We start from the raw sequence: 15,137 nt of genomic DNA on the forward strand, positions 1-15,137 counted from the left end.
CGTTGTCTTTATAATAGGCTATAAAGCCCTAGACCCGGATATAGTTTATATTCGGTTTTCTATTTTCAACTATCTCAAAAGGGGTCTTAAAACCTATAGCTGAATTTAGGGTGTTGTTATATATATATACTGCTGAATGTACAGCATCTCCCTAGAGGTATCTGGGTAGACCTGAGTGGAAAAGCAGGCTACGGACCGTTTCTATTATAGTTCTAATAGCTTATTTAATTGAGCCTTAAGTCTTATAGGTATATAGTAGTTTTATATTATGTTTTACGCCTTAAAAGAGACGCTTAAAGGAGGCGGTTATGAATTCCTTTCCACCGTCTATATCTATTTCTTTTATTTTTATATCATAGATATTATTTCGTCCCGTGGGCTTTCCCTAGCCTTAAAGTGTACGACGTCTAACTTAGACTCGGTGTGGCCGATTATTATACTAGTAGTACGTGGTAGATGTAGTTAGAGTTTCTTATTTTAGCCGAGGCTAAATAAATATAAAAAAACTACGGTATATAATAGCGCCCTATAGCGCGATTCCTAACTCTGTTAGGCTCCGTCTATAGCGCTAGTAAATACGCCCGGCCGCCTGTCCCTCCGTTATATAATTACTAACCTAGGACTTAATATAAATAAAAGGAAAGACCCTAAAAGGAAATAAGCGAAATTCTCCGTTGCTATCCCCTTATAGAACCTTAACTTCCGGCGCGTTAGGCTCTATATTAGGTAGGCCCTAGTCCTGTATAGGTAGCTCTAGGGTGTCCGCTACATCGTTAAGTTAAAGTTCCTCGCGGCGCTATTTGAGCTTTACGTCGACTAGATCGTACTGCAAGAGCAGACCTTCACGGCTATTAGCTTTATAGTCGTTGTTAATAACCGCGGCGTAGTGGATAGCGTCTATCGCGAGCTAGACGTTAGTGGTTAATCGGCGGGCTATAGTATTACGCTTTACCTTGTCTAAACTGCTATCGTCCTTTAGCCTAGCGACTTAGATATAGTTCTTTAATCGCTATATAGCGATAAGGAATAATAAGTCCGCGGCGTGCTATACGTCGTTACCGATAATATAGGCGTTAATAAAGTCTATAGCGAACTTAGAGATAGGGATAGGTATAACGATACTGTGCGGTCCTTAGGTAACGATAGCTAGTATCCACCCACCCCTAGTAAATATTATATAAGCTAACGTTAGGCTAGTATCTTTAAGCTATTATACGAAGCTTTTAGCTGCTTACACCTATATCTTATCCTCGCCCGGTATAATAAAGAGTAGCCGCTTAGCGGCCTAGCCGGATCCTATGCTATTATAAGCCTATTTTCCGACTATATTAGTGCTAGGCGTGGCGGCCTATATTCCCGATAAGGATCGTTCTAGACTAGCTTAGGAAAGTATTTCCGTTACGGGGCAAATAGCTAGTATAGGTCGCTCCCTTAAGCCCTATAGTTAGGCTTTAGTAGCGGTTATATTCTGCTTAATATAGTCGCGGTGCTCTTTAGTGGCTATAATAAAGTCGGTAAGCTTAACTTCTCCGTTACTGAGCTTATCCGCTATATTAGCGAGGGCTAGGCTAATACTAATAGCCTTATTTACTTAAGCGAGTATATCCGCTATAATATTAACGTTACGAAAGGCGGGGCTCTGCTAGTTATTTAGTGTATAGGCTACGCGTAGTAGCGAACCCGTTTTAGCTTCTATAATTCTGCTAGCCCGACGGGCCGAACCGTATAAAAATTAACCGCCTAGTCCGCGCAGGGCGTTATACCGGGCTATAATAAGATACTATTTAAAGGTCTGCTTATTTTAGGGCCACTAGGTAATAGCAGGATTATTATTTAGTAGAAACTAAGGCTATAGATACTCTAAAGTAATCTCTTTCGCTCTTACTGAGGTAACGCACTTATTAATGATAGCTTGTAGAGCAAAGATAATATAATCTAATCGCCTATTCTAAGGGTTATTATATCCCCTCTTAGTAGGTTACCGCCGGTAGCGCTTTATAATATTTTTAGACTTAATAATCCACTACTTAAAAGCTAGGCCGGCCGTAATAAGATAGTAGTATAGAGGGGCAGACCCGTGCTCCGGGTCAGGGCGTTGGATATCACGTGACCACTTGGTCCCAGAGATCTAGTCCTGTATGCGGCTATTCTTCGGAATAGACCCACTATATCTAGCTAGCTTTTCGTCCGATCTTTTATGATCGTCACCTATTACCTATCATAATCATAATTTGCATTATCCTTCCTGTTCCAGATATCTAGACGATCCAGAAAAGCCGACCGTAGGCCCGCCTACCTATCTATAGCTGTTCGTTCCCCTAATCAGACCACTGCCGACCCTTATAAAGGCCCGGCGACCGTCTCCTCGGGACCCTTTAGCTTTAGATACGGACCCGTGACGAGCCTAACCCTCCCTTCGGCTAGCCTATTAGTTATTTATTTTAGCCCTACGCGGAGCCGTTCTGCATAGTAACGGCTTCGCCTTTCTTTAATTAGTGCTCGGAGGCGGATATAATCGGCGTAGGAGATTGTAATCCTGCGTATAAGGGTAGTTCCGGCCTAGCTAAATATTCGGCCTAATAACGCGTTATTAATACGATACGGTCACGGTTTCCTTTATTCTGTTTTAAGCCTTTAAGTCTTCGGTTTTTAAGCTTTAAGTCTTGGAGTCTTAAGCGTTCGGATACGATACGGTTACTGGTTTATCCTCTAATAACGGGCGAAGGGCTCTAGAAAAGGCCTAGAAGAATATCGCGTTACGTGAGCACTAAAAGAAAAGGTCCGAAAGAAGAAGATTCTGTTTCGAGTTCGTGTTCTAATTCCGGTTACAATATAATAACAAAAATAACAAAAACACTATATATAAAAACACTAAAAACAGTAGCCCTAAGCCCGAGTCCTTTGGGAGAGTAGAGGCTGCCTGCTCGTTAATAATAGCCCTAATCCATCCCGACACAGAGACTACCTGCACACTAATAGTCCCAAAGATCTGGTTTAATAGTCCCGAGTACCATAGATCCGGAAAAGCAGAGGCTGCCTGCTTATTAATAGCCACACACCATTCTAACATAGAGACTGTCTGTATATTAATAGTCGATTATAAAAAAAAAGACGCCTCGGCGTTGTAAGAGGAGGATATATACCGGTGGTCAGGGTCAGAGCCGCGCGTAGGATACGTTCCTGGTCTTCTTAATCGGGTTAACCTCCTGTTTTAAGGTCGTCGCGAGAGTCACGCTAAAGGCGTACAAGGCAGCGTTACAGGAGCTATACGCTCTCCGATTAGAAGACTCTTTACTGTTATTTGCTTCCCGTTCGCCTAATCAGGGTAACGGTAACGTCGTTACTCGTGGGCAGCCTACTAAGGGCAGCTAAAGCAGCCGAAGCAGTAGTCGGAAGAGCCGCTATAGCGGTAAAAGTACGACTCTATAGAAGAGTCCTGTTCGGCAGAAGAGTTAGGCAGAGAGTCCCGCCGCCCGGCACGTTCCTGTTCGCCTAATCAGGTGCTATTCCTGCGGTCAGGATAGCCACCGTCGGGGTATATGCCCGAAGAGCCCCCTTGGCTCTGTGATCCGGAAGAGCTATAATAGCTCCGCGTTTTAGAAGAACTGGCGCGTTAGTTCCGTTAATCCCGTTATTCCGGCGCCAAGCTCCCGTGCTAGCTCTCCTGCCTCCACCGATTCCGTTCCTTTAGTTCAGAGTCCTCCCGTAGGCTCTATAGATAAGAAGACGCCCACCGTTCCTATAGTGGAAAAGAGTCCTCCTATAGACTCAGCCGTTCCCGTTATTCTACTGCAGAGCTCCTATGCTAGCTCTACCACGCCCGCCGTAAAGGAGAGCCCCGTTAACTATATAGTCCCGAAGAGTCCGCCTACCGCTAATCAGAATATCGGCACGATCGGTTTCGTGACGATAGATTAGGTAGTTAAATCTATTCCTACTAATTCCAATCCGCCTACTAACCACCCTGCCCTTATTCCTATTCCCACCGATCAGGCCTACCTGCTTTCCCTTCTACCTACCGACTTTAGGATCAGGTATCCGGTATAGTATACGTATTACCTTAATCCGCACTTCCAGGAAAAGATCAAGCAGATCTTCGGGGACTCCCTTAAAGGTGCACTTAAAGAGGTATATACGCAGATTAATAAGCAGATAGCAGAGGCGATTGAAGAGGCGCGACGAGAGCAGAGTCTTTATAACAGGCGTTAACGTCTCTTTTTAGGTGGATTTGCCTCTAGGGCCGAGGGATATTTCCTTACTATCTTCCTCCTCGTCCTACCTCTTCCTCCTACCTCTTTGCCCTTTTTCTCTTTTCCGTTTTCCCGCCTTTGCCTTTACCTAATCAGGGTAACAGAATCGTTTTCGGAAGCAGAAGGCGTTCGTGGAGTCCGTAGGAGCTTTTCTAGTTCCTGACAGGGCCGCGTCTTTTAATCGACGGGGGCCGTAACTATAGCCTTCGTGGACTCGAATCCGGGGCCGAGTCTTTCCTTTAGATTACGCCCTAGGGCCGGATTTTTTTTCCCGAAGCTGCTCCGTTAACCTAATCAGGACCTCTTATTTGTTTTTATTTATTATTTTTAGGTTATTTAGAAAGCTACCCTCAAGGGGGACCTCTTCGTACAGCTTTAGGGCCGATAGATAGAGTCCTGCCCTTCCCCGATTCCACCCTGCCCGCCTCTTTTCTTTTCCACGCGAATTCCCTAATCGCGGGGTTATTCTTTTCCTTTTTATATAGAAAGCTATACGCGCAGGAGCTTCTTCGTATAGCTTTAGGGCCGATAGACAACTAGGCCCAGGGCCCAGCTAAGAGTCTATAGGAGTCCTGCCGATTTTCTTTTCAGCTTTTCCACCTAGCACTTCACTTCTTCCTTAGACTATATCTTTTACAGTTTTCGACCATTTCTTTCCCCTGTAACCACGTTAGCCTAATTAGATAAAGACGAGTCGAACGGCTCCGATTTCGATTAATGTAGCCTACTAGTTATTAAGTTATTATTAGTTAGTTTAATAGTACACGTTGGATATCTTTATCGTCTCTTTCGAAGCCAACCACATGCCACTAATACCGCCTACCCTTTTTAATCCTGCCTACCGTTTTCTGCCGGCAGAGTCACCACGAGCTTAACCTGCTTACTCTTTTCTTTACTTTTTTCCTCTTTTTCTTGCTCTTTTTACTACTCTTCTTCTTCCCGATATCTTCGTTCCTCTAATCGGCCCGAGCCTGATCCGCCTACCTGCAGTTAATCGGATTAATCCTATTAATCCGACTAATCCAGTTAATCTCGTTAATCCTGCTTCTTCTTCCTATTCCTTTAAGTCCGGCCACGATACTACCGCCTCGAAGAGTCCTATAACGATTCCTGCCTTCGATATACCGACCTGCCTATATACTATGCCACGCCACCACTAAAAAGATCCGACCTACGTGCTTTACGCCTACGAACCAAAATAAGACTACCTTAATCTAGGTAGTAGAAAAAGATACATATACTCTATAAGAGACGTGGGAATACCGAGACCTTCGTGTAGGCCCGTCGCTCACGATCTTCCTATAGACCCCGAGAATATATAGTTCCGAAATCCTAACTAGTCTATAGACCTCAAGACTCTCTATCACCTACTCTTACGAGCTACGCCGTTAATTCTTCTATCACGATCTTCACGGTAGTTACCTGGTTCTGTGTTTTACGTCGTTAATGTTTCACTGGGGCCGCCGCGTTGCCTTATTCCTGTAGTTATGACTAGGAACCGAAGAGGCCGCCGCCTACCCTGTATGCGTTCACGGTCACGTCTTCTACGTCACGGTCTTCTCGAAGAATAGGCTGGGGCCGCCGCCTGTTTACTGCCGCCTATTACCTACCGCCGCCGCCGCCGCCGCGTTGCTTGTTCCTTGTATAGAACCGAGGAAGCCGCTGCCGCCTGGCTTGCGTATGAAGGACCTGCGAGGTCACCTTTATCTAAGAGGTCACCGTCCTTCGAGCCCGCGTCTTCAAGAGACGTCTTCAGGAATACACACGCGCAAGGAAAAGAAGAACTGTTGCTTGTGGATGCCCTGATCAGGGCAATAGAGATATATTTAGGATAGTTACTATTTATAATGAAATTATCAAGACCACGGGGCGTGGCTTGATAATTTAGGGCCGATTATAGAGGGGTAGACCCGTGTTCCGGGTCAGGATATTGGATATCACGTAACCACTTAGTCCCAGAGATCTAGTCTTGTATACGGCTATTCTTCGGAATAGACCCACTATATCTAGCTAGCTTTTCGTCCGATCTTTTATAATCGTCACCTATCACCTATTATAATCATAATTTGCATTATCCTTCCTTTTCCGGATATCTAGACGATCCAAAATAGCCGACTATAGGCCCGCCTGCCTATCTATAGCTGTTCGTTCCCCTGATCAGACCACTGCCGACCCTTCTAGAGGCCCGGCGACCGTCTGCTCGGGACCCTTTAGCTCTAGATACGGACCCGTGACGAGCCTGACCCTCCCTTCGGCTAGCCTATTGGTTAGTTGTTTGTTTTGGCCCTACGCGGAGCCGTTCTGCACAGTGACGGCTTCGCCTTTCTTTAGTAGGCGACTCCGTTTTTATCGCTAAACAGGCTAATAGCCCTAAAGTAGCCGTTAAACGCTAAGCTAGAGCTGTCCCGGCCGTTCTTAAACTAAGGGGTAAATTATTCTTAAAGCTCTTAATCCTTTAACCGGTGGATATCGGTTAGATATATAACGATATAGAACGTTATATTAAGGGGGATAAGTCTATAACAGGTTATTAGACTAATTATAAGAGAATTAACTAGGGATAATAGTAAACTTATAATAGGGAAGAGGGCTAAACAGAGAATTACTATATTACTAAGCGGATTTATAGTTAAGATAATTATTATAATCGCTTAACTATAGGTAAAGGATAAAGGGAATAGTAAAGCTATAGGCGGCTAAGGAGATCTTTTATTTTCGAGCTAGCTATACTAATTTACGTGGGCGTTAAAGCTATATAGCCAGTAGAGCTTCTATTCTTGTCAGGCATTTATGCCCAAATGCCCAGATATCCTGTTGGGTACATTCGCAGAGCCACGTCACACATTGCTCCGAATATGGCGGTACTTCTATTAGATGTATCACAGTGTCATTTCCCCTCTTTTGCCTATATATTTGACATCGTAGACTAGTACTCTTTCATAGTCTGCAATAAACACAAGTCATACTTCGTACGATATTAGTATCCTGACAGTTATAAGCCCGGCGCTCTAGTGATACGCCTCTATTCCGGTCAATCCAATAGTTCTAGGCTCTATGCCTCTCTCTTTTAAAGCCCTCTTTTTAAAGCTCTTAATCGTTACGATAGAGCCTCTTTTTAAGTCCCTGCTCTGTTACGGATAGAGTCGTCCACCAGCCCGTCCGCCTGCCTATTATTACTAACCCCTTTAACCGCCTCTATCTATTCCTCCTTTTTCCTTCTCCTTCTCGTCCACGCCGTTACGATAACTTCGGTTATACTAACCTCTTCTAAGGACTAGCACTAGTGGTATCTGCGTGTAATAGAAGTCGCCCTATCTAATAAGGTTACGAAGCTTATAGATCCGGATCTTAACGATACTAAACGTCTATAGCGCCTTAAAAAGGTTAATCCTCCTATAGTAAGCAAAGACGAAAATTAGGATTAAAAATATAAGCTATAGCTCTTCTCTTATAAAGAATATAAGCAGGAAAAGGCCGTGATAAAGGCCGTTCTGGATTATATCACTACCACTATAGACCGGAGCCTCGCGGAGTCCTTCGCCGGTAAAGACGACCTAAAGGAAATCCTGCGAATCCTAAAGGCACGCCTTAAGCCCACTAACGCCGCCTAAAGGTCACTTATTAAGCGCCGTTAGGACGATTGTATATAATCTATTAGGAAGATACCTTACTAACACTGGCTTAATAACTTCCGTAACTTATATAAAAAGGTAAAGACGTATAAGGTTCGCGCGGTCGATTCGAAGATAGACTAGCTTAACGGATTTTTTAACGCGATCGGATCGATTTCCCTAGAGTAGTCGGAAGCCCCGTTTTCTGTAATATTAATAAAAGACGAAGACGATTTACTGGATATTAAGAGTATTATTAACGAATATACTACCTGGTTACGTTATAGGCACCCTCTGCGTTTAGATCGGAAGCCGGGATCGTTATCGTTCTATATAGCCACGTTCCTAGGAAAGGATAAAGAAGGTTAGTAACCGGATCGAAAGGATCGTTAATAGGGTCAGTGTACTGAGAGGGAATTTATCTACGACTACCGTATAGCCCGGAAGACCCGAAGCTACTATAAGCTAATTTAGACCTGCCCGAACGTTAACCCGGCCCGAAAAGGGAAGAACTTTAAGCTATCTAAGGAGACGGAAGAATGCTATAACCGGATTATCGCTAGTTAGGATAATAATCGCCGAAAGAGGTTCTAGAGTAACCTTAAAAGGGACGCTAAAAGTAAAGGAAATAAGGGTTAATAGAAGTCACCCTTAAAAGACCCTTCCAAGGATTTATCTAATTTCGTGGCTACCGGGGGCGCCGGTTCTTCGGACTCGGATTCGGACGATGGCACCGGATCGTACGGTATATATAGCTTTTTGTTAATAATAGCTAGAGCCTTTAAAAACGAGCTGTTAGTCGATTCCGGCACTATAAGGCATATCACTAATAAGCGCCACCTTCTAGAAGACTACCGGCCCGCGGAAAAGCTTATAACGTTTAATACCGGCGGAGGAGAGTCGGATCCGGTTACCGGATTCGGCACTATAAGGCTAGAAGTTAAAGATCGGGATTATTAGCCGTATACGCTGATTTTAAAGGATATAGCGTATATTAAGGGATATCCTATAACCCTTACATTAGCCCTCCGCCTACTTCTAACAGGATCGCTTATTACCGGTAGATAGGCGTTAGAAATTAAGGAAAAGGGTAGGACCGTTACCCTGCCTTGAAAGAACGTGTGAGGTTAGTTTGCCCTCTAACTAACGGCTTAATAGCAGGGCTTTTTCAATAGCTTAAGAGCCCCGATTATAAGCGTCGCCGATGCTTATTTATAGCACGAGCGGCTAGGCCATGTAAGCGCCGACGCCCTTAAATATATCACGACCGGCTGTATAGGCGGTATAGTCTCTAGAGGGGATTTTCCCCTTATAATAGAGTACGAGAGCTGCTCCGGTAGTAAGGCCCGGAGACTAATATCACGGCGTATACCTAACCACCGGCCTATACGCCCTTAGCAGCGTGTAGATATCGATATCTTTTTAAACAACGAATCCTTTAACGGGCTTATAAAGCTAATACTATACCACTACCCCTATACGCACTTTATCGTGGGGGACTTCCTAAAGGACCTTAAGTCAGTTTTTCTATCGGTGACGTCCTTCGAGCTACGAATAGTATAGTAGTATCACTGCCCTATTATAGTGATACGCCTAGATAATAAACGAGCCCTTTAGAGTAACCTTAATAACTAGGCTTATTAAAGAGGGATCCTGATTGAGAGGTTATCTCCTAATATAGCCGTATAGAACGCCGGAGCGGAACGCTATAGGGCCGTTATATACGCTATCGGCCAAGCCCTCGCTATCGCCTCCGGGTTCTAGTAGGATATATAGCCGGAGATTATCGCCGCCGCGATATATCTATATAATCTAATTCCACGCCGTGACCTCGGGTAGAAGACACCGAAGGGTTATATAGATAAGTGGGTGAATTAGATAGGTATCGGACGTATTACTAGCACTCTATTAATCGGTTACCTAAAGAGGTATAGTTACCGAGCCTATCTATTAACTACTAACTATTAACGTGGGCGCCGGAAGAACGAGAAGCTCGCGGAGAGGGCTTATATCGGTTATCTGATTAGTTACGAGAGCATTAATATATATCGGATTTAGGTGCTAAAGCTCGGAAGAGTCCTGCGCATAAGAGACGTTAGCTTTAACGAAAAGATCCTATATAAGGATCGTGACGTGGACCCACCTATAGCAATAGAGCTTTTTAAAGAGCTTAATCTGCCTAACGATACTAAAAAGGACGCCCTGGTATCTATTGGCGTGATGCCGATATACGATTAATTCATGGTGTTATAGCAAAATACTATAATAGAGTCGTTCTAAGATATTAGGAGGCCGGAGCAGCTTAAAGTAATTAAAAGAGCTGCAGCTGTTAAAGCAGTTAAAGCAGTTAAAGAGGTTGAACAGGAAGAGGTTAAAGCAGTAGCTGTTAAAGTAATAGAAAATTCGACTCCCTCGCCTAATTCTGGGGGGGTGGATGAGTCACAGCGATCGCAGCCGCCTAAAACGGCAGCTATAGTGGCCACCCGGGTTGCTCCTTCCACTATAGCAGTCACTGCCGCCCGAGCTCAGGGCTCTGCCACCATAACGGCTATAATTACTGCTATAATTACCTCTAAAACCTCTTCCAAAACAATGCCCTCTTCTTCTTCTTATTCCCCTCCTATAATAACGCCTCCAGCTTCACGTTAATCAACGCCTGCAGCAGCAGCTATTCCAGATACAGCTACAAGCCAATTGCCACCTCCAGCTCCTACAACGTCGGCAGTAACCACCGCTGCCTCTAATAATAATAACTCCGATAACGACGATAACTCCGATGACGATAATGACTCGGATAAAGATTCCTCCGATTCCGACGACTCTAACGATACTGTTACGCCTGCCTCTGGCGCCGCCGACGCCGCTAGCACCACCACGGCTATAGGTTTATTATCCCCTGATTAGTTAGTTCTGGAGGATGAAATAATGACTACCGCCACGGCTGCCGTAACGGCAGCCCCGAGCCCTTCTTCTAAGGCAGCTGCTTAATAGCTGCCACCGCCGGCTGCCTCTTTAACGCCGGCTACGTATTTAACGCCGGCTGGCCCTTTATCTTCGACGGCCACCACGGCGGGTGCCCTATCTTTAGCTGCTATACCGGTAGCCTCCTCTCGGCTATAACGTAACCGCCGGCTATTATAACGATACGCCGACTCTGCCTTCCTTTATCTTAACCGCTTCGATATACTAAAAAAGCCGCTGCTACGCCGCGATATACCCGAAGAGCCGTTTAATGAGAGCCAGATAATAAGGTCTCTATACAGGACGTAATAGGTTATAGCCGCCTCTAAAGAGGTATAGGCTCTTATTAAGATAGGCACGTTTAAAGCTATTAAGCCCTCGTCTTCCGCCCTTCCGAGCCGCCCTTTAGATCTAATATAGGTATTTAAATATAAAGTTAATCTATCTAGCTACGTCACTAAATTCAAGGCACGCCTCTGCGTTCAATGTGATTAATAGCCTTAAAATCACCTGAACGCGTACGCCTCTACCCTGGCCGGCAGGACCTTTAAAACGCTTATAGCTATTATTGCCCACTTTAATCTAGAGACCCGCTAACTTAATACCGTTAATACGTTTATAAACGCCCGGCTTAACAAAGAGGTCTATATTAAAGACCCGCCGGGATAGAATATCTTATAGGCCGTATCTACCGTTAACGTTATTAACGAGGCCGGATTAGAACCGTTTTTAAGCCTCCTACGCCCCTCGAACCGTGGGATTAACCGGCTACTTCGGGCCCTATATAGGCTATACCGGTCGCCGAAGCTATAGCACCAGGAGCTCTCTTCTATTTTAGGTAAGTATAGTCTTATATAGTTAAAGGAGGACGATTACGTCTTCCGAAGCGATAAGCTGCTTATATTCTTTTATATTAACGATATCGTATTATTATACCGTAAGGATTATATTAACGCCGCTAAAGATCTTACTAAGTAGCTATAGGAGCGGTTCTAGGTCCGGGATTTAGGTCCTATTAAGTGGTTCCTTAGTATTAGGGTTATAAGGGATCGTTAACGTCGAAAGCTATAGTTATCCCTTAATAACTATATCACCGAAAAGATAAAGGCGTTAAATATCGTTATTAGCCGGAGGGTCACCACGCCTCTTGCCTTTCCCGATACGTTAAAACCGAACGGTTAATAGTAGGCGTTAGAGGACTCTATCCACCTATATCTATAAAAGGTCGGATCGATTAATTACGCAGCCTATTAAACGAGGCCGGATATCGTAAAGGCTGCTTCTAGATTAGCCGAATTCGCTACTAATCTATCCGGTCAGTATCACGAAGCCGCTAACAGGTGCCTTAAGTACCTCGACTTAATAAGGTCCCTCTGCCTATTCTTTAGGCCACGGGATTCCGATAAAACCCTAGCTAAATACGCCCTCTTTTATATAAGTGACGCCGCCTTTAGAGACGATCGTGAGACTCGGTATAGCTCCTAGGGTTATATAACTATGCTTTTTAGAGGTCCTATCGACTAGAAGGCGAATAAGTAAATAAGCGTTATTATATCGAGCACCGAAGCAGAGCTCGTAGCTCTAAGCGCCGCCGCCCGGTACTATATTATAACGCTACGATTAATAAAGGATCTAATATTAACCTTTAAGGATAACCCTATTACTATCTATTACGATAATAATTAGACCCGTTAGCTGTTAGAGAGCCCTTGGCCGTAGGTCACCTCGAAGTTAAAGTATCTGGATATCCAGGCCCTATGGATCCGGCAGATTATATAACGCTAAGAGATCGTGATTAACTGGATCGCTATTAATAAGATAGTTAGCGATAGGATAACAAAGGCGTTGCCTCCGTAAAAGCACGCTATGTTTGTTAAGATGCTTAGGATAGAAAAGAGCCCTGCCGGCTTGGTTTAAGTGGATCGATTACCACCGCCTTGACGGCGGTTGGATAGAGTACCACCGCCTTAACGGTGGTTTGGATTGGATTACGATCGTGATTAATAATCGTTAGATTGACTATAATTGTGTGATAATTATCACGTTGTTTTTGGGATCATAATAAGGCACGAGCTGTTTAATAAGCCGTTGACCTTTGGATTGATATCTAGGCTCAAAAACCCTAGATTTTTACGTTGTTTTTGAGCTTTAATTCGATCAGAACCGTCAGGATCAATCCTGCGGCTCTAGGGGGGTGTGTCAGGCATTTATGCCTAAATGCCCCGATATCCTGTTAGGTATATTCGTAGAGCCACGTCATATATTGCTCCGAATACGGCGGTACTTCTATTAGATGTATCATAGTGTTATTTCCCCTCTTTTGCCTATATATTTAATATCGTAGACTGGTACTCTTTTATAGTCTGCAATAAACACAAGTCACACTTCGTACGATATTAGTGTCCTGACAATTCTTATTAGTTCGAGATTATATAGTGTTATTCTTTCTATACTAGTTATACGTATTAAAGGAGTTTCTGTTATTAAGGGGGACGGCTCTTTAGCTTTAGCCTGGCTCCGCTACGAGGCTAAATAGGTCCCTTTAATTCCTTAGAACTCGCCGGGCTTAGGCCTTTCGACTTCCCTTATTCCCTTTAATACTAAACGAAGCACCTCTAAAGCTCTTTAACGGTTTTCGAAGTCCCTAACCAGATCCGGAGCTTCTATTTTATCTGCCGGTATCTAGATATTCCACTAGACCGGCTAATCCTTTTATCGAATAAGGTATTTAGTATATGGCATGCCTTATCCTTTATAAGTAATCCGTTTATCTAGGATAGCTTCGATCTCGTAGTGCTTATATAGGTCCCGCTATTACTCTCGGTCCTTATCTTATATATCAGCAGGTCCTTTAGTATTAGGTGGTTCCGCGAGCCTAATTATTTAGAGTTAAGCGATACTAATAACGCGGAGTACGTTAAGGGTCTTAGGCAGATCTAATCTATATACCGGCGACGATACTTGCTTAAGGACCTTATAGGGGCTTATCCGTTAGGCGTTAAGCTTATAGCTAGCCTTACCTAGGAGCGAGTATCCGCGGCTAAGGCGGATATATACACGGTCGCCGGGTTTAAACCGAATATTACGCCGTTTCTTATCGTATAGGCGCTTTATATATATTTCGGCTATCGCGATAATAAGTTTCGCGTCCTCCTAGAATATCTTATATACGAACTTAGGGTTAACGTCGCCGATTAAGTCGAGCAGACTATTTGTTTTAGTGCTATATAGTATCTTATTTAGTATATAGCCGAGCGTCTTATCAAAGGGGTTATTTAAGTTAAATTATAGGGGTATAATCACCTTTAGCTACGGGGCGTTTAGGTTATCCGTAAGTATATACGTATTCGATCTTAACGGTTTAGTTCTTCCTCTCAGAGATACTATCGGTTTAGGGATACTAGGCTATTAAGAACTTTAGCTTAGTTCCGGTTACCTTCTATAAAGCTATCTAGAAGTCTAATAAGAACTTAGGGTCACGATTAGAGATAATAGCGCGGGGAATACCCCAATAACTTATCTAAAGGGCTTAGCAAAGTGTAGACGCCTAGTCCTCCGCGGTATAAGTGCTATAGCCAGGGATAAGCGGGGAGGCCTTTAAGAACTTATCTGTAATAGTTAGGAGGGTATTAAATAAAGGAAAGCCCTTATGCTACTCAGGTGGCCCTATAGAGCGTATTTTAGGTAATCCGATAATAAAGTCTATAGTCATAGTATAAAAAGGGATTAAGGGTATTAGGATAGGCTATATCTCGTTAAGGGGAGCCTACTAATCCGTTTAGTATGTACGATACATCTATTAAGTGGGTAATCGCGAAGAGTAAAGAGATAATTAGGATAAAGACACTTAGTGGTTAGGACGTGATTACACTTAAGTTAGAAGGTAGGGGGTGCTAAAGAGTTAAATTAATCACTAGCCTCCCTTTCCTAAGGGCGGCTATCTATCCTTTCTTTTATATATACTAGCTAGCTTTAGTCTAGTATAAAAGTCTAATCTACCCGATTAATTATTATCTATTAGCTTATAGGGATACCCCGACTTATACCCCGGTACCGACTATATTATAGCTAGCATCGAGTTAGGTCCCGGACCGGATACTCCGTAGTCTTCCGTGACTCACACCGGCCTAGAACCTTATCGTGACTCGTAACTACCCGTACCGGTTGTCCGGCACCTAATAGGGCGCTCTATCTTCATAGTTTCTATCCCGGAAACCTTAATACTAATCTAATATCCCTATATCTTCCTCTAACCCGATATTCCCTATATTCTCTCCACCCCTAAACCGCCTAGTAACTCTATTATAACTTTAAC

General features: G+C 43.8%; 1 protein-coding gene across 1 annotated transcript; it reads right to left on the reverse strand.

The window, feature by feature from the left end:
- Positions 1-5,785: 5,785 nt before the first annotated feature.
- Positions 5,786-7,214, reverse strand: ACRALDRAFT_2016100 (uncharacterized protein; the record flags this gene model as incomplete). The annotated part of the gene is made up of 7 exons (XM_071019830.1): positions 5,786-5,794; positions 5,861-5,939; positions 5,970-5,987; positions 6,017-6,040; positions 7,092-7,117; positions 7,169-7,176; positions 7,208-7,214. 7 exons carry the CDS (start codon positions 7,212-7,214, stop codon positions 5,786-5,788), a joined length of 171 nt encoding a protein of 56 aa, XP_070880208.1.
- Between the last annotated feature and the right edge of the window lie 7,923 nt (positions 7,215-15,137).

The sequence above is a fragment of the Sodiomyces alcalophilus genome, assembly GCF_042370955.1.
Source record: "Sodiomyces alcalophilus JCM 7366 unplaced genomic scaffold ACRALscaffold_1, whole genome shotgun sequence".
NCBI lineage: Eukaryota > Fungi > Ascomycota > Sordariomycetes > Glomerellales > Plectosphaerellaceae > Sodiomyces > Sodiomyces alcalophilus.